Source organism: Aulostomus chinensis, chromosome 4, assembly GCF_037954235.1.
Source record: "Aulostomus chinensis isolate RoL2024-O1b breed Wild chromosome 4, RoL_Achi_v1.0, whole genome shotgun sequence".
Taxonomy (NCBI): domain Eukaryota; kingdom Metazoa; phylum Chordata; class Actinopteri; order Syngnathiformes; family Aulostomidae; genus Aulostomus; species Aulostomus chinensis.
The window spans coordinates 4,704,479-4,727,944 of NC_141323.1; the positions used below are offsets into that span (position 1 = coordinate 4,704,479).

At 45.8% G+C, this 23,466-nt stretch overlaps 3 protein-coding genes across 7 annotated transcripts in view; 2 read left to right on the top strand and 1 right to left on the bottom strand.

Annotated features, from left to right (window-relative positions):
• Positions 1–60: 60 nt before the first annotated feature.
• alg12 (ALG12 alpha-1,6-mannosyltransferase) lies at positions 61–3,669 on the bottom strand. Of its 2 annotated transcripts, none has more exons than XM_086201161.1 (9): positions 3,359–3,669; positions 2,586–2,718; positions 2,323–2,496; positions 2,044–2,238; positions 1,865–1,969; positions 1,276–1,498; positions 995–1,164; positions 750–825; positions 61–703 (listed from the first exon to the last, which is right to left on the bottom strand). In XM_086201161.1, exons 1-9 carry the CDS (start codon positions 3,515–3,517, stop codon positions 448–450), a joined length of 1,491 nt encoding a protein of 496 aa, XP_086057287.1. In that variant the 5' UTR covers positions 3,518–3,669; the 3' UTR covers positions 61–447. The 2 variants fall into 2 exon arrangements, with proteins under 2 accessions (XP_086057287.1, XP_086057289.1); XM_086201163.1 differs by having other exon boundaries at positions 61–676; positions 3,359–3,667.
• A 99-nt stretch (positions 3,670–3,768) lies between these two features.
• creld2 (CRELD disulfide isomerase 2) lies at positions 3,769–9,459 on the top strand. Of its 2 annotated transcripts, none has more exons than XM_086201165.1 (10): positions 3,769–4,161; positions 4,281–4,363; positions 4,628–4,738; positions 4,825–4,916; positions 4,996–5,172; positions 5,264–5,362; positions 7,344–7,427; positions 7,943–8,038; positions 8,878–9,012; positions 9,118–9,459. In XM_086201165.1, exons 1-10 carry the CDS (start codon positions 4,027–4,029, stop codon positions 9,171–9,173), a joined length of 1,068 nt encoding a protein of 355 aa, XP_086057291.1. In that variant the 5' UTR covers positions 3,769–4,026; the 3' UTR covers positions 9,174–9,459. The 2 variants fall into 2 exon arrangements, with proteins under 2 accessions (XP_086057291.1, XP_086057290.1); XM_086201164.1 differs by having other exon boundaries at positions 9,115–9,457.
• Positions 9,460–15,356: 5,897 nt separating this feature from the next.
• LOC147262372 (uncharacterized) overlaps positions 15,357–23,466 on the top strand; it is a 37,596-nt gene continuing 29,486 nt past the window's right edge. For all 3 annotated transcript variants that reach the window (XM_086201169.1, XM_086201167.1, XM_086201168.1), the window contains exons 1-3: positions 15,357–15,477; positions 21,875–22,010; positions 22,300–22,436. In XM_086201169.1, coding sequence (XP_086057295.1) covers positions 15,429–15,477; positions 21,875–22,010; positions 22,300–22,436 — 322 coding nt within the window. In that variant the 5' untranslated portion in view covers positions 15,357–15,428. The remainder of the gene's footprint in view (positions 15,478–21,874; positions 22,011–22,299; positions 22,437–23,466) is intronic.

Below are 23,466 nucleotides of genomic sequence, written 5' to 3' on the forward strand. Positions count from 1 at the left end.
TGACTGAACCCTGCGCGTCATTAATTCAGATAAACATTTTTGGTGAAATTATATACAAGATTCAGGAAAAAATTGGATCAAAAGGATCCAGATTTATTCATCTGTTTAAAACAAAAAAAACAACCTTGACAAATGTCACATCCTGGGGTAGAGAAAACTAAACCGTCCATAAACGGCTTCCTCATTCTTAAGAAAACATGTCATTTATTCTGGGTTTTTCATGACAACAACATTTCTGTACATTGACGTTTTTATAGCTAACATAACTATCGTTTGACATTTGAAATAAAAAAACCAAACGAATGCCATTCAACATACTTATCGACTTGGGACGTGACAGCAGACCAGTGGAGGGTGAGGATCCCCATCGATCCCATCAGCACTGCTGGTTTCCTTCACTTTTGCTCATTAGGAGAACACGAGTCTACATTCAGGCACCTCACTGCTTCAGACTTGAGTTCTTCTCTCCATCAGAACAGTTTTTCTCTCTAATCGCACACTGAGAGGAGGAAACTGAAACATGTTGAAGGCGACGCCGCTGTAACCGTCCATGAAGGCCAGGGGCTGATGAGTGTGACGGAGGAGCTCCATCTGGGTGGCGTTGGCCTCCATGAGCAGGTGGGAGTACGTTTGCATCTCAGGACTCGAGGGGCCAACGTCCTCTCGTTTGTCATATCTGCGAAAATACGAGAAAACACAGATACTAAACATTTAGATGATATTAATAACTGTAGAGAATCGGACCTGACCTCCAGTGTCCGTTCTGCTCCAGGAAGCGAGAAACTCCAGTTTCAGCAGCGAAGGTGTCAATGTGAAGAAATACGTCTGAAAGGACAAATCTGATGTGTGAGTGATGTCAGTGATTAATCCTAAATCAATCGTTAATTTTGTTACAAAAAAAAAGTGAAAAGCTTGCTGGGATGAATAAAGTTCTTCATACTCATGCACAGTACCACATACATACATACGTCGGCGGTGCTACAATAAGTCCCACCTGCTGTAGGAGGCAACAGCCTGTGTACTTCCTGCATCCCTCGGCCTCCTGGGTAATTATGGTGGGAGACGTAGAGACAAACGCTGGAGTACGCTGCATTGGTTAGCAGCTGGCCCACCACAACCAGCGAGCCCAGTTTATACATCCATGATTTCTGGTAACTGGACAAACTAAAAGCACATAGAGAGTAAATACGTCATCAATAAAAAGCTGCTGGAATCGACCTCATACCTCACTGACCGCCTTCGTTGGCGTGGCTGGAGTTTTACGTCTGGACCTACATGAAGGAGCAGCCTCGCGCAGCCACCAGATTGAGCACGGGGAAGGTGTATATGATGAAGCGCAGCTCTTTGTGGGGCAGCAGCGAGTAGATGAGGATGAAGCCGACGGTGGGCAGCAGCAGCAGCCTGGCGCGCCTGTCCAGGAGCCCGACGGGGACAAACAGCAACGAGCATCCGAGAGCCCGCGGCACCGCCGAGTAGAAGTACCAGAGGAAGGGGGAGGTTTACTGGGGAGGAGAGAGTTAAGGAGAACCCTTCCAATAACTCAATTAAAAAAGTAATTAAAGAATTTTTTGAGGCCACAAGATATAACTTGTTCACTCAATTTAGCTGATTTATATTTTTATTATATCTTGACAAAAAAATTACAGTTTTACTCAAAATAACTACACTGAGTGAAGAAATTATACCTTGTGGCCTTAAATGAATTAAAGTGAAGGAAGAAATGACATCTTGAGGCCTGAAAATATACATATCTTTCTCCTTAGTCCTAGAAAAATAAAGATTTCCCCTCACCGGCCATCACAACGCTCCATATACTGTAAATAGACAAGTGACTGTCAGGTTAGCCTGAGTACGTTAAAGGATATTCCCCAGTTGGAACTTTTGTTGAGAATCGTGTTGTACCACAGCACCTGACCCTCTGGCCACAGCAGCTTCCTCCAAAAGAATGAGTCGACAGCAACCGTCAGAGCTGCCAATCAAAGACTAAGAATCAAAACCCGGTGTGTTCGTCATTCCTGAGCCTGCTGTCAAACACCACCTTACCCAGGGACAAGATCCCAGCCAGAGCAGCGTGGTAGAGCAGCTCCAGCACACCCAGCTTCCTGCTCAGCAGCGAGATCAGCAACATGAGGCCCAGGAAGATGCAGAGCTCCGAGCGGAACACGATGATGACCAGGGCGGAGAGGCTGATGAATCTGCTGTACTTCTGAGCCATCCAGGACGTGAAGGCTATGAGAACTTGAAATCCACATCATCAAGTTAGGTGGCGGTCTTCCATAAATATCTGAGTCGCCGTGTAATGAGGCGACTGGAGCTTCCTACCTATCGGCAACGCAAACACGTTAGGCAGCGTCCTGGTGCTGTAGAACATGAGGTGAAACTGGGATGCACACATCAGACAGAAGAGTCCTGCGACGGTGGAGCCGAACTGCCGCCTCACCTCTCTCTGCATGTGCCAGAGCGCAGAAATGACACAAACTCCCAGGGAAGCTCGGACTGCACACAACACACCGGGCATCAGTTACAGCTACAGTATTCACAAGACGAGACGCGTACAGACGCTGACTGAGATCTCTGGGATTTACCCATCAGCTGAGCGTAGAATTTTGGTGCGTCCAGCAGGGAAGACAGGAGGACAACAGGGGAGCAGAGGGAGGAGACAAAGAGGGGGCCAATGAAAGTCCGTGGCACCACACCAGGAAACTCGTGATGGTCATACTGAAAGATAGTACAGACGCTCATCAGGCTCAAGACGTCATGAACACTACCAGACATTTAATCTGAAACTATATCACATGATCTTTATAGGTAGATTAAATCCGTCTGTTTTGTTGTTGTTGAAGATCCACTGACATCATCAAACCCTCCAGAAAAACAACTAAATGAAGAGTGAGATTGTTTGTCTGCAGCTTTACCAGTTGCTCTGGTAATATAAAGCTATCAATAATAACCATGAGCTTTAATAATTCAGTCTTCACTGTTAAAGTTCATAAAATATTATAGCATGATAAAATACAATGTGTTGGTTTGACTCGAATGTAAAAAAAAAAAAATTTAATTTGATAATTACTTTTTCAACAAAACTTTCAAAAGAATACTTCACTAATTTTTTAACTTACTTTAAGGATTGAGGGAAGTTTTAAATTCTAGAAATCTCATTTTTAACCTGTTGTTATCTTTTAATTATTATTCATAAATATGTCAAGTCCTTCCTCCTCAAATATAAGTTGATACATAAACAAAGCTGAAAAAATATTAACTTTTCGATGACATGACAACGGTGTTGTTGTGACTCTGGCTCCCACTGCTGATACAGTTAGCTTGCCAGCTAGCTTGCTAGCATATGACAGCTTCCTACCTGGTCGAAGTGTGAGCGGTGATACAGAAGATCATGCGCCGCTTGTAGGTTAAAACTCTCCTCAACTTTAGTGAAAGGACAAATAAATAAATGCAGAAAAGCCACAGCAAGTAGCAAAAGCAGCAGGGGAAGCCCCAAAACATTCTTCTTCTCAGCCATGACAGCTGGGAAAACTCGTCATTTCCGGTCAGAGCCGGATGTGACTCACAAAAAAAAAACAGGCTTTCGTATCAAAAATTCTAGTAATGACACGACTATATTATTTAGGAACATAATTAAGAGTATCAACAGGAACTTTAAAAAAACGTTGATTTTAACCCTCGCGTGAATTTTCCAAGCGGGGAAGGCGCTAGTGGTCCCGCGCGTGGCGGCATGTGATTGGTCCCTTATATAATTGACGCGGTCACCGAACCAATCAGGGCAATACACATTCGGGCAAGAGGCTGACGCGGAAAACCAAAACCGCATCTTTTTTTTGATTTCCCTCCTCAGCCGGCATGTAAATACTACTTTGTTGCGCGTTACATTCATAACGCCAGATTTCATGTTAATAACCGTTAAGTTACGGCACTTTAGCGCGAGTACAACCGGCCGGTTTGCGCGTGGCTGAGGCGTGTGTCCTGCTATGAAAGTGTGTGTGTGCTTGTGTGTGTGTGTTGAAAGCTGAGATGCTGTCCGCCACTACACAGCTGCGGCTGTTGTCGTGTGTCGCTTTTGTTGTACTTTGTCATGTCACGGAGGCCGAGATGGATTTGAAAAGCGCCTGCAGCACCTGTCAGAAAATCACGGACAACTTCAACAAGGTGAGCCGGCTCGACCAAACCTCTCGTGTGTGTGTGTGTGTGACTTAAATTCTACTTGGTTGTATTATGGTGTGAACGTCATGTTGTGAGTGTGTAATGTCAGTATTTTAATTCTTCAGGGGTTCGACAGGACACAGAAGCAGAACTTTGGCGGGGGCAACACAGCCTGGGAGGAGAGGAAACTGTCCAAATATGAGACCAGGTGAGACAGGCCTTCTTGTCCAGGTCACCCTGCCACAAGAGGTGGGTTTGCTCTTATCAGTGTTTATTTTGAAATGTCACCTGCCAGCACGTGGCAGGTATCTTGTGTCAAAGTCTCACTCTGGGTAAACACTAAAGTGCATTTTCACACATGAATGTCATCTAAAACTAGAAGTAAGTAAATACTGTGGTCTGCTACTTCCTGTTTACTTTTGTGTGCTGTGTCGCACGCCGCCGTCACCAACCTGCTCCTCCGCTCTTCCAGCGAGATCCGTCTGATGGAGATCCTGGAGGATCTTTGTGACAGCAGCAGCTTCGAGTGTAACCGCATGGTGGAGGAGCACGAGGAGCATTTTGAGACCTGGTGGTTCAAGAGGTGAGTGACGCTCAACGTGTTGTAAAAACGTCAATCCTGCGTGGGATCCATCATCTCTTCCTGTATGCGGTTTGTTGTTGTTGCAGGAAAACCAAACATCCTGATCTACATAAGTGGTTCTGCATTGAGACCATCAGAGTTTGCTGTCCTAAAGGAACATTCGGACCAGACTGCAACTGTGAGGACGGAGGCTTTAATCAGAGCACGCCAACACCTCTGTGGTGGCTCCGCTAACGTTTCCGGTTCTCTCTTTGAAGCCTGCGTTGGGGGGTCGGAGAGACCTTGTCATGGAAATGGAGTGTGTGACGGCGATGGAACACGTGGAGGGAACGGGAAGTGCAGCTGTAACCACGGTTACCAGGGGGAACTCTGCCTAGACTGCATCGACGGCTTCTTCGGTGAAGATAGGAATGACACCTTCTCCTCGTGCACAGGTCCACTTCACTGCCATCGTGGTTTTCTGTCGCACGTTGACTTTTTATTTTTTGTTTTAAAAGGTACAAGTCATGAATATGTTTTCTCCAGAATGCCACACTTCCTGCAAGACCTGCTCCGGAGCCACCAATCAGGACTGTGACGAGTGCAAGGACGGCTGGGAGGAGGACGACCAGGAGGCGTGTGTCGGTAAGAGGAAGAGCAGGTCATCTACGACTACTTCTGGTTACGCCACATCGCCCAAATACAACCGATGCATTTGAAGCCAGTTATAGTGAACGGAACTTAGAATACTTGGTTTTATATTGAACAACTTGGAGGGTTTGCTGACTTGTGGACGTTGGTGGAGCTGAAACTACCGATTATTTTCTGTTTTTTGTTTTGACTCTGGTCCAGGATCAGTAACAAACTACAAGTGTCATAGAGACAGAGTAGCAGCTCAGGGTGCTGTCACACCGAGGCGGCAGGTGCGACCACAGTCCTTCTTTAGTGTGCTACAAAAGCCGTCCAGCCGACTGAGATCTTGTTAAAGGCAAACTCTGGTGCAGATCCGAGTACCAGTTCAGTTCAGGCCTTGGGCTGAAAAAGGCTCCTGTAAGCAGGTGCAGTGTCATTTTTGGATCCATCAGAGCTTCTAAACTGGAGTAGAAATGTGCACTAGTCAGAACTCAGGGATAACTCGTCACCTTTAGATTTGAACTTTGAGTTTGTCGACGTACTGAGGGTCCAGGCTCTTCAGTATCTTAAAAACAAGCATCAGAATCTTCAAATCCATCCCCAAATGAACTGGAAGCCAGTGCAGCGAGGCCAGAACTGAGGGGGCAACGACCAGGCAAGTTCATCATAGCCGGGCTTGCTTTCAATAAGCCGGCTCGACAAACCCTGAACTCGCAATCAGAGATGGTTGGTATCGCGACGGCTCAATCAAGGCTTTCAGCTTCAGGCTCTGTGCGTGTCCCCTTAAAAGGGCCGTTTAACGCGTCATTTGACTCTTCCGAAATGGAGAGATGGTCAAGAAGAACAAGCGACTATGATGGAGGGTTATGAACAATATAAACAGTTATGACAGCAAAGAGCAACAATAAGGCAAGAGAGGAATGCTGGAGATCGTGTAAATTCCTAAGTTTCTATATTTTTTTTATCTTTCTGTGTGTGTGTGTGTGTGTGTGTGTGTCTGTCCACACCTCCAAAGCTTGTGCAACTTGATGCACCAGGTTTAAGCATTAAACACAAGAAGTACGCTCAGGTCTGACTCTGTCCCACAATAAAGGATGAGTACAAACACTTTAGTTTTTGTCCGAATCAAAGTGAATACATTTCCTAGATTGAATATTATCTGTGATAAATACCAGCGGACGACCAATTTTCTGTCTGTTTTTCAAAGTACTGCCTCCATTAGTGGTTATGTGGCTCCAGCAGTCTGGAATAAATAACGGGTTTTCTCAGCTGAGGATCTGTAGCGTTCACAGAGAGTGACACCAGGAGAAGATGGCGGATCACTCCGGTCTCTAAATACTCTGTCCCTCCAAAGAGAACCTTGCACAATGATTGTGCCGAGGTCCACCGGATTATTCAAAAATGGTGATGCCATTTTCAAAAGAGGTGGTTACTGAAAGGGCAGGGCTTTTTATAGCCCATTTAAGCCCAGAACAGAACCTGGTGCGGACCAGGTTCAGTGTGCCGCATCAGTTACCATGGTGATCTAGCCAGGTTGAAGGAGAGCCACCTTTGTGACACCGAGAATCCTGGCTTTAGTCTCAACACACCTCCCTGACCCACCAATGTCGCGTCGTAGTGCACCCCTCTGGTGTGACGTGGGTTTGTCTGTGCTGGTCAAAAGGTGAGCAGCAGCAAATAAGATGTAGTATTGTTGGCGAAGCAGCTTGAAGGCTCGCCGCCGCCACCTGACGTGGTTTATACTCACGGGTTTTAACCTGCTTGGATTAACAACTTATCACACGGAGAGGGAAACGCTCCGAGTCGACGGGCTCGTGACCTGACCCAGAGTGTGAATGCGCCCTTAAACTGGCTGATTGTGAGGCAGTTTACATCTGCTGAGGGAGAGTTTGATGCCTCCACCTGCTACACACGTGTAGATACACACGTGTAGACACACACACGCATGGGTTCATATATGTTCTTCACCGTCGACAATGCTGCTGTGTTCCAGATGTGAACGAGTGCTCCAAAGACCCGTCGCCGTGTACAGAAGATCAGTACTGTCTCAACACGGACGGCTCGTTCTCCTGCAAGGGTGACTAACAAGCAACTGTTCTCATTATTATTGATTGATCAGCTGGGCATTTTCTCAAGTAATCAATGCATCTTTGTGTATGAAACATCAAACCTGTCAGTCTTGGAGCTCATCGTCATGTTGTCTTACTATCAATACAACAAACAAATATTCACGTTTATCAGAAAAGCTTTCAAACCTCACATGTGAACGGGAACTGTTGGCCATTTTAGCATTGTTTTTAACTTCTCCTCCACCGTAAGCGCCCATTCAGATACAAAACTGTCAAATGATGTTTTAATTGCTTTTTGTTGTTGGTGTTAATATAAATCTAACAGATTGTCTCCTGTCAATCATGGCAGATTCAGTAATATTGATCTAATATGATATTATGGTTCAACCTCTAATATTCTAACATGAGCAGGAAAGTTCCATCATTGAGAAATTCCCATCAAAACTGAAACCATTACCTCTTTAAAACACGTATTATTCCTCTAATGGTGTGTGTGTGTGTGTGTGTGTGTGTGTGTTCTCAGCCTGTGATAAAGTGTGTTCTGGATGTAGTGGAGCTGGAGCTGACAAGTGCCATACTTGTGCCGGCGGGTACCAGCTCACAGAGGGCAGCTGCACAGGTACCACCGTCCCTTCGGCCCTGTTCCCATCACCGCTTTTAATTCCCCGCTGGTTCTGGTGTGTTCGTCCGTCTTCTGTGTCCTGTTCAAAAAATAAATAAATAATTTGAAGAGTAATTAGCACTATTAATTTTAATTTATAATACTCGTTATCGGTCATCTTCCGCTTATTCCTACACATTAAGGGTCGCGGGGGGGTGGAGCCGATCCCAGCGTCAACGGGTGAGAGGCTGGGTTCACCCTGGACAGGTCGCCAGTCCATCGTAGGGCCAACATACAGAGACGAACAACCATTCACACTCACAGCCACGCCTACGGTCAATTTAGAGTATCAATCAGCCTCGTCCCCTCTTGATGTCTTTGGACGGTGGGAGGAAGCTGGAGTACCGGAGAGAACCCACTCTGTGTGGAGTTCGCATGTTCGTTATCGGTGTGTGACTAAATGTTTTGTGAAATATTGGAATCAGAGTGCAGTTAATTAATTAATTTTGGATTTAAAGATTAATGGAATTGCTGGAAACATTAAAAGATTCAGATTTGTTTTCATTCATTTTACTCAAAATTTGCGTCGTCAGATTTTTGGTTTTTTTTTTTTAACCTGCAGAGGAGCAGAAATAAAGGTCCTACTAGTTTTATGTTCTCGTGTTATGAGAGTTCTGGCGCCGTGTTTGTTGCCCGTCTCCCGACTGAACACGGTTGTAGCTTGTGCTTGGTTCTGTGTGCTCGGTGGGTTTGTTGTTGTTGTTTGTTTTGCAGTTGTCACAGCGACTTGTACACTGGCTACTAACAGCTAAAACTCAGGTGAAGCTGTGTTTTATATCCTTCCTTCTTCCGCGTAGACGTGGACGAGTGTTCCCAGCCGGCGTCGGCCTGCACCAAGGAGCATCAGGAGTGTGTCAACGTTGACGGCAGCTACCAGTGCGTCTGCTCCATTGGCTTTGAGGATCAAGATGGCGAGTGTGTGAAGAAGCCCAGTGAGGAATCTGTTGGTTTAAAGAATTGAGTATTCACCATTTTTTTTACAATTACAATAATTACACTGAACATGTCCCTTTGTTTCGTTCTGACATCGCCAGCAGAGGAGGAGGAACCAGAAGCATCTGATGCGAGCACAAGCGCACACGCCGAGCTTTGATATGAGGAGTGGGACCAATCAGAAAGACTTTTCTCAAGCTGCTGGTTTTAAAACTGTTCCTGATAAGCACTTCCCGTCGCAGCAGCACTTCAGCGACCACCAACAGAAGCATCCCGCGTTCCCCATCAGCGGATCGTGGATCCAAGGACATTTAAGGAGAGACATTTTAATGCTGTTGGTGTGCTGTTTCTTTCCTCTGGTGTTCAAACAACCACTTGTCTTTATTTGTCGAGTGGTTAAAAATAAACAAAAACAGGTGTTTCAAATAAATATTGTCAAATTTAAGATATGGATTTCTTTTTTTACTTGAAATGAAAAAAATAAAAGCATGATTCTAATAAACCTTTTCTTACACACCACAGGGCTGTCTTTCCTGACATCTACTGTGTACGCCGCAACTGTCAATCACCCAGACTTGCTTAAATCTTATGAGTGGTACACAGTAGTTGTCAGGAGAGAGGAGTCGCTGCAGGCTTTGCTTCCTGTCTGTAAGACTAAATTGTGGGTTTAAGGGAAATCAGAGCTTTTTTCTTTTTTTTTTGGTATGAGGCCCAGTGTGACCAGCAAGGATCAACCACATCCCTCAGGGTCCCTGCTTGTCCCACTGATGATGAACTCCTCCATACCCGAGTATGTCCAAGTCCAGAGGTAGGACAGTTGTGTGGTAGTATTTACATATGGCCACAGGATGGCAGCCTAGGCACACAAAATATGGATAGTCAAGCCTCAGGCAACCAGAAGATGGCACTGGTTAAACAGTTTTATATATGCTACTTATATATTTCTAGGGACATTGCCCATCGAGTATACAGAAACAAAACAAATGGAAATGTCAAACGTCCTGGTGCTGAACTCTTCTGACCCTTCCGAGTGGAGGTCCAGGAACAAACTCAACATTTCCCTCCAAACACTCACCTGCAGTTGCAGCAGGACCCAAACTGGAGGGCCCTGTCGCTGACATGTCTGGCCTTTTGAGACGGGTTCTCATACTGGATTTAAAGTGATTTTTGTCGAGGCTCTCCTGTGTTCCGTTCACATCAAAGCATATTTTTCTAACCCAAGTCTCACCTTGCAAGAAGACTTCCCGGCTTCCTGCGGGATGATGTCAGCTGTTTTGACTCGACAGGCCTGCAGAGGTGGAGGAACAGCCAGTTGAGACCTGCCTGAGCTGGTAGCAGGGCAGCGGAGATGCCCCCCCCCCCCCCCCCCCCCCATCCTTCACACACACACATACATGCTGCCAACCCTCTAATTTTCACCCCTGGATGTCAACTCCTCAATGGAATTAATATACAGTAAAGCCCAGGGTGGAACATCATATGACAGCCCCAAGTGTCACATTTGCACATTCCTTTTATAGATATTCTGTGAGACATAGAGGCTCGTATTTGGTTTTACATGAAGAGGAGATAATTCATCTTATTAAGCCATATTGTAGAAACATGTCATGCAAATGTAGATAACATATAAATCTGTATCAATAAGAACCATTTGTGTGAATTAGACAAGAACACTACTCCGCAGCCCGTTATGCTAGTTAGCTAAGTTTAGCACAAAAGCTGGAAAAGGAAACCAAAGCATTCTAACACACAGTTCCACCTCAAGGTATGCAGGTTAAACAAACACACCCAAAAGCGGGAATAACCTGGATTTGGCTCATATTCCATGAGTAGGAAAAGTGCCAGTTCCACTTAAAGGCCTTGCTCGTGGCTCAGTGTGGGCGACCCCTTAAAAGTGTGTTAGGGGTTGCGCTCTGCTGTGGAGTGACCCACTGCATCACCAGAGCGCACACGCAGGATGAAAAGTGTGAAAACGTTTGTATCAGAGATTAGCAAAGGTGTAAGATACATTATGTTTATGAAGCTCCTTTCTCATCGGCCAAAAATCTAACACCTGCTAACATCTGGCTTTCGTCTGCATGTCGAGACCCTGCAGTAGACTCTGGTATTTATTGGGTCCAGCTCCGATTGGCATTCATGTAAACACATTCATTTGGAATCCACTTGTGGTACTTTCCATCTCGCCCCCGGATACACCGAGCACTTTGTGCTCTACGCAAATGAAACCAAAGCTTGTCTCTTCTATGACTTTTTGTCACCTGGGCCGCAACTCACCCGCGCTAGCAAGCCGCGCTGACATTTTGGTGTTGGCTTGGAAAAACAGATCAGTCTGGATCAACAGCACTTTCACAGATTTAGCTGGATTTAGGAGCCCTGCATGTATGTGGAGTCACAAAGGTGTAAGAGTGAGTCGGAGATACACTCAGCTAAGTGGTTGTTCTGTACAGATTTGCTCGTGGTCTTCCTCTGCGAATTTCCCCAAATAACTATGACGAGGTCGGACGGCAACCGTTCCAAAACAGCACATAAACAAGTACAAAAATTCAAGGATCATCAGCTGCTTCAGGGAAGAAGTTTGTCTTTCGGAGCCGTCCACAAAGAAAAAGAAGTGGTGAAATCCAGGGAGGACATAAGCATGAGTCAGCATACTGACTCAGGCATGAATCAATGCACCTACTGTATAACACACATGCAGGTGAGGTCTTGCAGTGGCAAAAATGATTGACTCTCCAATTCCACCGCCTTGATGTTAAAACAACTCAACCAGGAAAGTTTAACAGCAAGCCGATGCTGAGTGACTGGATAGCATGAGTAATAGTCTCTCCTGGCCGTTTTCCTGTTATGGGCTTTACTCATCCATAACACACCCAGACTAGTGCAGTAGCACACGGGTGTGTGATGATAAGCGCCACCTGACGTGCACATTCCCTCTTGATTTTAGAGCTATGCTGGACTTTCTTAGACCGGATGGATATGAAGTTGAATCCTTGTCAGCCCGTGCTTATAGAACCCAACGCAGTCAGCTACGAATCCAGCCTGGTGAGTAAAGTCAGTTTGATTGTATCGTCCATCCATCGTCATCTTCCGCTTATTCCTTACTAGTAAGGGTCACGGGGGGGTGGAGCCTATCCCAGCATCTACAGGCAAGAGGCGGGGTTCACCCTGGACAGGTCGCCAGTCCATCGCAGGGCCAACATAGAGAGACGAACAACCATTCACACTCACATTCATACCTACGGTCAATTTAGAGTATCAATCAGCCTCGTCCCCAAATTGATGTCTTTGGACGGTGGGAGGAAGCTGGAGTACCAGAGAGAACCCACGCAGGAACAGGGAGAACATGGAGACTCACACAGAAAGATCCCACGCCCGAGCCGGGACTCAAACCCGGAACCTTCTTGCTGTGAGGCCACAGTGCTGACCACTGCACCACCGTGCAGCCCAGTTTGATTGTATATGACACCAAATCACGACAAAAGTTCCAGCTTTCCATTTTAATGTAATTTAATTCAAACCGACTGAATATCCCGCCCGAGGAAGCATTTAGCAGCGGTGGTGACAAAACCCAGCCTTGACGTGGGCGGCCATCTGCCTCGACCAGTTTACCCTCTGTGTGTATTCTACATTTGCATCGTAAAAAATCATTTGAAAAGAGGATTTTTTTTTTTTAAATTTTTGTAATCTGGAAAGTTGACCTGCCTCGATATTGTTAGCTCCTTGCCCAGAACTGTCATAACTGACCTTTTAGAATTATCTTGGTGAGCAGGCAGTTTGGCATTCACCACGCATAAACTTCTTCTCTGTCTTTTGAACCCATAACCTCTTGCAGACCTCATCTAAACCACTAGGCTTGGCTTCTGTTGAAATTAGAGTATTGTTTATCCTGCCTGCTGGCCCCCTCTTTCGTGCGGCGTAGTGAATCCCTTAGATTCCACAAAATGTGCATCTAGAAAGTCAGTGTTTGTGTGTGTAGGCATAAGCACAGCTTTGAGCATGCAGGCATTTACACACAGAGTAGAAGCGTGTGTGTGTGTGTGTGTGTGCGCGCGCGCTCTGTGGTTGGAGGGGCTCAGTCCTCTTCTCTCTAGACTTTGTAGTGGTTTTCTTCTGCCAGTAAACCCCAGCTGTGGAGCACATGGTTCAGTTGTAGCAGGGTCACTGTAAGGACACTGACGGGGTTACTGAGGAAACCCGGGAGCAAGGAAGAGCTACAAAATGCACTGACAGTAAGCTGCTAGCCCTGTAATCTCCATTCATTTTTTTTTTTTTTTTTTAATTTGATCTAGCCAGAACTCTTTGCCTTCTGTTCCCTGGCATCGAATTGTGACTGTGATTCTCCTACGCATCTTCATTCATCAGCAGTGAGATCTCGTGGCTACCGTTTCCCAAAGCAACAATCCTCTTTGTTCCGTTGTACGGCAGCGGGAGAGAGATAATCACAGAGCTGAGGTACACAGAGGAAAACTGCACTCAAACTAGAAGCCAGATGTGGCACCATGTGCTTTTGTTCAGCTGTCAGTGGCCTGCAACGCCTCTGATGTCAGGCACTCCTTAAACTTGCTGCCCTCTGATGCGGTTGGGTCTGCCTTCCTGTAACCCAGCTGGACGCTCATCAGCCAACGGTTAACCCAGACAAATTGCAAACTCTCGAGGCTGAACTAGAATTCATTTATAGAGCGTTGCAAGGCACTATTTTGGAATCCGTACAAAGAGCTGCTGCCGTGAATGAGCTGACACCGGCACTCCAAGATGCTTCATGTACAGTAGATTTGTAAGGATCAATCCAGGTCAGTGATTCACAACAAGACTGGATGCAACTCGCAACATTCCAAAACATCTTGAAAATATTGTAACTTGGAGATTTGACATGGTGAATTTTTGGAGGCTGCATGCAGCCGATTGCAGCGATCAGCTCACACTGCTGCAACTTTTGGGGCAACGTCTGGATGTGTTGCGAATGTCTGGTCTGAACTGGGCCTAAAACCAGAAATAATGACCTGAAGGAGGGATTAACTGAACAGCAGCAGAGCAGAGGAGAGCTGTCGTGTCAGGGAATTCACCTGTCATTTTTTGATTGATATAAATTGAAAATGATTAGTTTCTCTGTTGCTATGTGTTCCTTTTATCAAAAGCAACAAACGTTTAGATACACACACTGTAATTTACCCTGCTGTTGAAAAGTAAATGGATGCATTAAAAGCAAAAGTGAAATGTCTCATGTCAAATACATGCATGAAAACGTTTCTACCAAAAACTAAAGATGGATCGAAAGGGAACCTGAAGTCGTCACCGCTGGCCCAGTGTGCCCAGCTGGCAAGGTGGCTTCCATGAAGTGGTGGTGGTCCCTGAAGTTATCTGGGACTGTTGTGGCTGCTTCCGCTCTTCTGCGCTTGTGGTTATGCCTCTGATGGGCATTGCCCTCAAAAGTCTTGACCTTGACTTTGATGTCCTTTGCAGGACCGGTCTAGAAAGACATTGAAAGTACGATTATCTGCAGTCGAGAGAGAACGCAGCTAGAGGCAATCCTGCAGCATCATTGCGGCCCTACCTCAGGACCAGCGGCTGGAACCTCCACTGGACTTCCAGCGACCTGTTATCATCTTAGTTGTGATGTCACCTGTTTAGCCCGAAAATTCAAAGTACACGGAATAAAATAGAGCTGGGGAAAATGTCTTGTTTGCACATGCACTGTTTTAGTTTCTAAAAAAATTCAAAACGGCATTCTCCTCTTTTACTCTTGACTTTAACAATAGAAGGTTCAGTATTTCGCCCAGTGACATGTCCACACAATCTCCAGGGGACAGACGACCGTACCAGCACCATATCAGTTGCTGTCACTAGGCTTCTTGACAGCTTCCTTGTCAGTCTCAGGGAGGTCCTTGGTCAGGGGCGTCCAGGACCAGCTGAGCCCTTCTCCTGGCTGCCTTCTCTATCAGGCTCTCATCCAAGGTCACATCACACCTGGAGGTGTGTGCATGTTTGTGTGTGTGTGTCTACTTGTGTGTTTATCATGGGGACATCGTACAATTCTATGATGTCAGAGTTTGTCTGAAATTAAAAGCTGACAGCGATGGCACCAGTGAGGTGGCATATTTCCCCTACCGTCTGTGGTCACACTTAAAATGTAACTTTAATTTATCAGCCAAATTCACAATAAATATGTTCTCAGGTTCACATTTTTTTTTTAATTTCTGTTGAGAGAATGAATGAGTAACTATCAAACAGCGACTAAACAGGCTCAGCTCGTTAACAGTACACGTCACCCAGCACGTTAGCTTATGCTAACACCTGTTAGCTTTTAAATAAAGAGTGTCAGCAGCTGCAATCCCGCGGCATAAGCTGAATTGCAACAGCAAAGTCACAAATTGACGATGTGACAAACAGCCATGGTGGCAATGCAAAACTAACACCAACGATGACACCCAGCGTCACCAGACGACTTGTCCACCTTTCTGCTGAGCCTGGTTGGATCTTTTTTTGTTGTTTACCTCTGAAAACCTGTTTGAGAATGTGTATTTTTGGGGGACCCAGATTCTCATGCTGTGGTCTCCGTATTGGAATATTATAAATCTGATAAACTCATCATTAGGTTCTTGCCTCTATAACTTGACAGTCAGATGTTCAACACCTGGTTAGATAAGCAAATTAGTGTTATTAGGGCTTTTCACAACGCAGACTCTTAGCCCAGGGCTAGCACTTGACTCTTGGTTAACTTAGCCCAATTTCACACATAAATGACTGGCTGCGGGTTAACCTAAGCCTGGGATTTAACAATTGACACTGCACTCCTACTTGCCCTGGTTTAAAAGTGACTGTTTACATTCTAAACTGTCGGGAGATGAATATTGGGCTGTGGGCGGTGAGCTACGGCTAGCTAGTAGCAACAACAGTGTCGGTATTAGCAGGGTTTTAGATTGGAATTCTTTTCCAGGCTTGAAATCACAGTGCGGCGTTAGCTAGCTTGCTAGTGTTAGCAAGGCACCGGCTTCCAGATGTAGGGTGCTAAACATGAAAGACACGGTAAGGGCCGTCTTAGCCCGAGGCTAAGCACGTTATGAAAAGCCCAATTGTCATTGAAAAGTCTATTAAATATAATTAAACTTATATTCGGGTAGCACCATTTCACACAAAGGCAGTTCAAAGCGCCTTTACGTAACAACAAAGTAAAACATCAAGGGGCACATGATAACAGCAACAATGATGCATAAACAGACAAATTACAACATCAACATGCACATATAAAAGTGTCTAGCGTGACCTACTTAACACTTGGACTGTACAGCAGAGTTTTTCTTTTGTATGAACAGGCAGTATTTTGTATCAGTAACCTATTTTAACACCTGCTGTAAATAAACACGAGCTGGTCTCTCCACATCAAAGGCATATTTCTCTCTCACAGTTGGACACAACTTCAAAGTATTTTTCCAAACCGTTCTTCTGAAACCAGTTGTAAAACCTCGGTGGAAGCAGAGCGCCTCCTTGTCGAGGTGTTTGTTGCCATGGTGCTCGGGCCGTGTTGATACCGGAGGGTGTAAACAGACATGGAGGAGAGGGGACAAGGTGGCGGTGGTGTGCAGGGGATAGAGGAGGTCACACAAAGGCTCGGACAGACAACACAGTCTGGCCGTCAGGGTGAATTAGTGTTTAGTGAGACTGGAAGGTCACAGGTTTGATTCTGTGGACCTTCACTGACTCAGTTATTGTTAGCCCTGCAAGCAAAACACACACAAATTTACTTGTGTCTCATAAAACCAAAATAACGGGCAGAAAGAGGATAAAATGTGCAAGGGACTGAAGAGTCAGCTGAAAATTCTTTGTGGGTTTGTAACTGCAATTATTGTCACCTGAGCTATCGTTGTGATACCTGAACTGCTTCTCATCCCTGAACCCGAACTTTGTCGCTGCATAAGCCCGATGGGGCGTCTTCATAGTGGGCATTGGTGTTAGCATCAATGACAACTATTGAGAACCTGACCAAAAACTAGGAGTATTTTTTTTTAATTGTCATAAATACAGTTTTTTTTTAATTTGAAAATGGACATTAACATTTTTTGGTTGGAAAAAAAAGTAGATTCACAAGACATTCTAGGTTTTAAAACATTGACATGTAACCCGTTTGATTAATAAACGTTGTCTTGTAACAGATTTTTAGTGATAAAATGTTGACGTGTAACACACATCGGTTGAAAAGATTACACGTCTGTGGTTTGCTGCAATATCAGTGTCAGGGTTTTATCCTGGCTATAACGGCAGGAAGGTGTCATGACTGTGTGCGTAAAGAATATTTGATTTTTTTCTCATGTGAGACCATTAAAGGAAGTTGGACGTATGTGAGACAGCCAGGCTTCCTCCTCGTTGGAGACTGTGACAGACCCGCATGCTGGTTGTGGGGGAGAAGTGGAGGACTGGCTATTTGCTGATGAGTGGGTTGCAAATAGCTACAGATTTAACTTCACTCGCCGTGTCTAATTCGTGTTTTTCTGCTCTTGTTCTTTTAAATGGGCTCCATTTGCTAGTCTAGTCACTCGCACAGTCACAACACAGCCCACGACATCATGGCAGCCATGGGTCATGAAACGCTCTCACATCTTCATCCAGTTTCCCAAACGTCACTCCATTCCGATCAGCTTGGCTTGTTGAGAAGTTCCCCGTCTTTGTTTCATTGCAGCGTAATAAGATCGAACATTCTCTTAAGATCCTTGAAAGCCTCGTGAACACATGAAAGCAAAAAAAAAAAAAGGCCTGTCACAACAACAGGCATCAATTCCATTTTCCCCTTATTATAATGGACTGGACATGAACCAGGCCTGAGCCTCGCTGTCATCCTCCATGGAACTCATTTCCTGGCTGTTATCACTTCATATGGCTTTGTTTTTCCTGGACTGGAACCCTGGTGAAGAGAGAGCAGTGATCACAGGAGGGCTCAGCGGCTTAGCCACGCTGACCACCCCGCCGATGGCAGTTATGCAACCGATGAGGCTACTTTAGGTCAGCGCAAGAGGTGATTCACCTTCAGTTGGCCAAAACAAAAACCCCTCCCTTCGTCGCAGGAGCTCTCGTGGTGGCGTTGATGTAAGGAGGTCTGGTGGCTACTTGTAAGTGAATTCTGCAGTAAATCACCTGTGCAAAAAAGGGGGTGTGTTCTGTAGCGGGGGCTGTGTTGGTGATGAGTCTGCAGTCAGACAGAGAGAGGGAGAGGGCAGCACTGCTGGGTCAGCTAAGCCTTGCCTGTCACCTCTCTGCCAGCTCAGCACATTTGGGCGTATATCTGCCATGTCGAGCTGCCGGGCCGCTGACATGCCGCTCATTCCCCGTCCAAGCCCACTCCACTAAAGCCTCTTGCATGCCCTCCACAACTTTTCATTATTTAACTTAACCTGTTATCCACAGAAATCCACCAGTCGGCTTATTTCAATAGGTTCCTCTGATCTGCTGATAAGGAACAAAAAAAAAGAAGGAAAGGAAAAAAGAACTGGTTGAAAACATGTTATACATTCTTTTCCTTCATTTAAACATTTCGAAGTTAATAATTAACAGAAATGTGAGATCCTTTTAAAATTTAGGAGTTAAATATCAGGGTTCTAAGTATGAGAAGATGTTGAATGATTGCATGGGCGATCATTTAAATCAGCATTTATTCCGTTTATTGTTGACACGGCTGATTTTTTTGTTTAACTAAAAGGAACATGCCGATTTTTTTTTTTTAAATAAAACAAGCTTATTTACCATCCTTGCCAGAGCCAGACTCTGACACAGAAACCTTTCTCTCCTCTGTGTGTGCCTTAGGCAGCTGAGACCCACAGCTGTTAGCTTACCTGAGGTATGCTAACCCGCCCATCCGCTACTATTCATGGAGCTAAGCTAACTAGCGCTCAACTGGTCTCTGTGGGTCTCCATGTAGCACAGAGGAGAGAAGAGTGTTCATCTTCGTGTCTGTCTCTGTGGACAATGGACAAATACTTATTTCCAAAAAAAGCTGCTGTGTTTATTTGTGAGTTAAATATGCCAAATTGCTGGTAAACAAACAAAAAAAAAATCATTAAACTTACAATTAGAAAAATTTAACAGATAGATTCTCACTAAAATTAAGCCAACAAGTTAATTTTGCAGAGTGCACATTATGTTACTTGATACAAACACAAAATATGTTGTACTAAAACATTAAGAAGGAAGTATTATGTATCAGGAAAGACAATAATGGCAACACGGTGGAGCAGTGGTCCTCACTGTGGCCCCCCAGCAAGAAGGTTGTGGGTGGAGTCCCAGCTGGAGCACGGGGTCTTTCTGTGTGAGTCTCCATGTTCTCCCTGTTCCTGTGTGGGTCCTTTCCGGTTCTCCAGCTTCCTCCCACAGTCCAAAGACATCAAGAGGGACCAGGTTAATCCAGACTCTAAATTGACCGTAGGCGTGGCTGGGAGAGCCAATGGTTGTCTGTCTCTATGTGTTGGCCCTGCCATGGACTGGTGACCCGTCCAGGGTGAACCCTGCTGGGATGGGCTCCACCCCCACCACCCTGAACAGGATAAGTGGGAGAAAATGGCTGGATTAGGTGAATATTGCTCCTGTCACCGCACATCTGACCACTAGGTGGTGATATCAAGGTGAGAGGCGATCTGTCAGTGGTCTGCACATGCACAGAGTTAAAAGCCAGCAACATCTGGACACACGAGCCACAGCTGTAGACAGGAATCATCCAGCAGAGTGTTTTCCTCCAGGCTGCCTGTCTTTGTTTTATTGCTCTGACTTGGTGCCTGCATGAACTTCTTCGCCTCGGGACTTGAATCTTTGAGTTTACAGAAGTGCCAGTAAAAGACATTGATGCTCTTTGTGGTTGCGTAAATAACACCATGACTTCCCATTATGTGTTCTCCTGGTAGAACATGCCCTCAGGTGCTGATCTGCAGTCCGATTAGTCTTGTTTGTGTCTTCTAATAGCACACATGAGGTGACGGATCCGGTTTCAAAGCAAGCCGCATTATGAATGCTTGCATATAAATAAGAGCATGTCAGGAGTTTTTCTCAGTTGCTACCACATTAAGAACTTCATCAATCATCAGTTCCCCTCCAGTCTCTTACTGTCCTACTCAGGATGGTTGCAGGTTATCCTGCCGGCCGGTAAGAGCAGGGTACACGATGCCGACATGACACACCCTCATTCTTTGATTTGCCGACTCGTCCCATTTACTCCGACTTGCAGAGCGAAGAAGAGCTTCCCCTGTCTCATTCCATCACTGAAAATGTAAATGAAGCGTGTGACCAAATGACTACACAGCTTGATCTGGCAGGTTTACATAAGGCTGGAACTGTGTGGTGGTCCCGCGGCCAAGCGATAGCAGCTCCAGCTTGGCCTACATCCTGTTTCTGGGACTCTTTAGCGAAGGCTGTGAATGGTTCTGTGCAGCGAACGGCGTGGAAGTGTCTCTGATTGTGAAGAGAATGGAAGGCAGAGAGCAGCCCACATAGCAGCCTGCCACTGCCCACGCACATGCACACACACACACACACACACACACACACACACACACACACACTGGCATTCACAAAGATGCAATTGGCGACAGAAACGTAGTTGCTTCACTGTTGTTCTATTCACTCGTATCAGGTGGATTTATTAGAAATGGCAAAATAAAATTTATAAATAAATTGCATTTAAGCGACAGTGCCAAAAGCAGACCAGGTTGATACACACACACACACACACACACACACACACACACACACACACACACACACACACACACACACTCACTCCCTTGACTCTTTCCATCTTGCTCTCCTTGCTCTCGCCCACACACTGACACACTCTCACACATGTTTGTACGTGCCAACAGAGTACTCCCAGATGGACTACTACCAGAGCAGGAATTATGTAACAAAGGCCTGTTTCAAACTCCAAAACTCTAAACTTAAACCACGAGGCTCGGAGCAAAAGAGTTTCTTTCACAGGAATGTATGTTTGTCATTTTTGATGATTGACGCTGAAGTGCATGTTGAAATGACAACTTTTTTGATCGCAAGTTTGGCCATCATTTCTATCGCTGGTCCATGAAGTCGTTCCCATCACATCGTTAGAGAACATTTTAAAGTATCACTTTGTGAGGATGTTACCGAGACAGGTCATCAACCTGAAAACATGCGCCTGTCTTGTCCCGTCACCGATGGAAGGCATCAAAATATGTCGACACTTTAAGACCCATTTCAGCATGAAAAAGACCCTCACGCCCGATATTAAAATATCAATAAACGATCAACACCTTTTTACTTCCTCAGAGTGGCACACATAAACCACTTGCTCACGCCTGGTGCAGCCAGTTTCATTAATGAGGGTGTAAGTGTTGCAGCAGCTGTGCCGCTAACAGTCCCCATATGTTACTTACACAATGTGTACAGAGTCTACAAACTTTTTTTTTTGCTTTAATTACTATACCATCTCTGTTTTGGCGGCATGGGAAGCTATGACCTTATCGCCATGCCAGTACACCGTACTAAAGCCCAACTTTTCCAATCAAGCTAGAGCCAAGGAAATGTACCTAGCCTGCGCAAGGTACAGAGCGGTCAGACTCGTCAAAGAAACTGGACTTTGGGGGACAAACATGCTTGGGCCGGGTACAGGCTGTTCAGCTGAAGCAGGCACTGTGAGGGTACACAAGTAGAGAGCTGAGAACAGAATTTGTAGGGGGTTGGCATGTTTACCGAGTTTGGTGTGTTTGGGAATCAGCATGGTTTGACTTGGAACAGCCTGAAGAAACAAAGCTAGAACCTCATATATTGACCCATAAATCCTTAAAACATCTGAACTGAGCTCCATGTTGAATTATGTCAGCACTATTTGTAATACTTCTGAACTCTCCTCTCGTCAAGGAGGTGGTTACACAACACGGCTATCAATCGAGGGCATCATCTCCCGCCAAGCAGCAAACAACCCCATCACCCCCCCGCTCCCCGGAGCCCCACACAGCTGGCAGAAGGCTGCCCTTTACAAGGAAAGGGGCTGGAGGTGAGTAACTGGGAACATATGTAGCTTTTGCCATGTACATACACACACACACACACACACACACACACACACACACACACAGGTCACATGGCTCTTAATCCTGTTCTCCGTATGTCTCAGAAGTGTGCTGCCCTCAGACTGTGTCCTCCCTGTTGCCTCCCTCCTTCACCTTCTATGCTCCAGCTCCCCGGCTTCATTACTCCCAAACACTGCTATTTCTTGTGCCTGACCCCAGCCCTTCTTCTTACACCCCCTACCCCCACTCTTCATGTGCTGCTTTTAACAACAGGCTCAGTGTGGCCCACTGGCGTCACCTTGCTCCTCCGCCGGCCGGACACAAGCCACTCTGTCTGGGTGCAGGAGGGCTGAAGGGGGGCCGCCATGACTCTATACTCACCCAGCACCACCACAACCTCAGAGACACAGGTATGTGTGTGTGTGTGTGTGTGTGGGGGGGGGGGGGGGGGGGAGAAACGCCGAGACGAGAGAGAGTCTATTTAAGTCTATCTTTTCCTTAATATTTTGAGTGGGACACGCCTTCGCTCACACACCTGTCAGCAGGTTGAATAATGTGTGTGTTGTCAAGAGTATAAACACAGTTAGGTCTTGTTTTAAGTGGATTTTCCATGCCTGTCTCACCCGTCTCTCTCCAAACTCCCCCACCTGGCCACATCACACGCTGAGGAACACAATAGCCTTGTTGTGTTGGCACTATTGCTCAGGAGGGAAATACAAGGATCGTGCTGTCATCCCCTCCCCCTCTCCTTGCCTCGGCCCCCCTGGGTGTTATAGGATAAACTCTGATGCAAACTGCAGTTTGAACAATCGCTCCTTTATAAAACTTATAATTCCCTCAAGAGCCCCTGAAGGCTGATCATGGGGGTTACATTTGGGCTCCTGGACTAGTGAGAAGCTGTGGGTGTACCCTCTCACCCATGTGATGTGTTTAGTCACTATCCGGTCTGACCAAAGTCCAAAGCAACTGGACTTTCGGTTTGGTCTTGAAGATGTTTTCCCTCTTCTCACATGAGTGCCATCTGACCTTAATGACTCACATCTCTGACTTTGTGTGACATCAGTGTGTTGATGACCCTTCGGCTGTCTAATGACCGGGGACACGTTATGGCGTGTTCACACTTGGCCTGGTTATCTTCTACTGCTCTGACGCAACCCTAGCTGACCCACACACACGTTTCTACAGGACTGTTTACGTCATCACCGAGCTGCGCACACTTTAACACACACTGCACTAACAAATGGCAGTGCAGCATGGTGTCAAGAAAAACTAGCAGAGGCCAACGCGACTTGGTGCTCAGTGGGGTTTCTGGTGCTTTTTAGCATTTGTAGCCCCTCAAATTGGACTCACAAACTGAAGGTGCACTACTTGGACCAAAGTTGATTATTTTACCATCGCACCACTGGAATTTATCCTCCATCCTTTCAGTCTGCAGAGCTG

Coding starts and splice junctions, on each gene's coding strand:
- alg12 (XM_086201161.1), bottom strand. CDS start 3,517: ATGGCTGAGAAGAAGAATGTTTTGGGGCTTCCCCTGCTGCTTTTGCTA. Junction 1,499..1,864: donor CAAAAGTTCCAACTGGGGAA/TATCCTTTAACG, acceptor CTCCCCAGTAAA/CCTCCCCCTTCCTCTGGTAC. Junction 826..994: donor GCTGTTGCCTCCTACAGCAG/GTGGGACTTATT, acceptor TTGTCCTTTCAG/ACGTATTTCTTCACATTGAC.
- creld2 (XM_086201164.1), top strand. CDS start 4,027: ATGCTGTCCGCCACTACACAGCTGCGGCTGTTGTCGTGTGTCGCTTTT. Junction 4,364..4,627: donor CTGTCCAAATATGAGACCAG/GTGAGACAGGCC, acceptor CCGCTCTTCCAG/CGAGATCCGTCTGATGGAGA. Junction 9,013..9,114: donor CGAGTGTGTGAAGAAGCCCA/GTGAGGAATCTG, acceptor TGACATCGCCAG/CAGAGGAGGAGGAACCAGAA.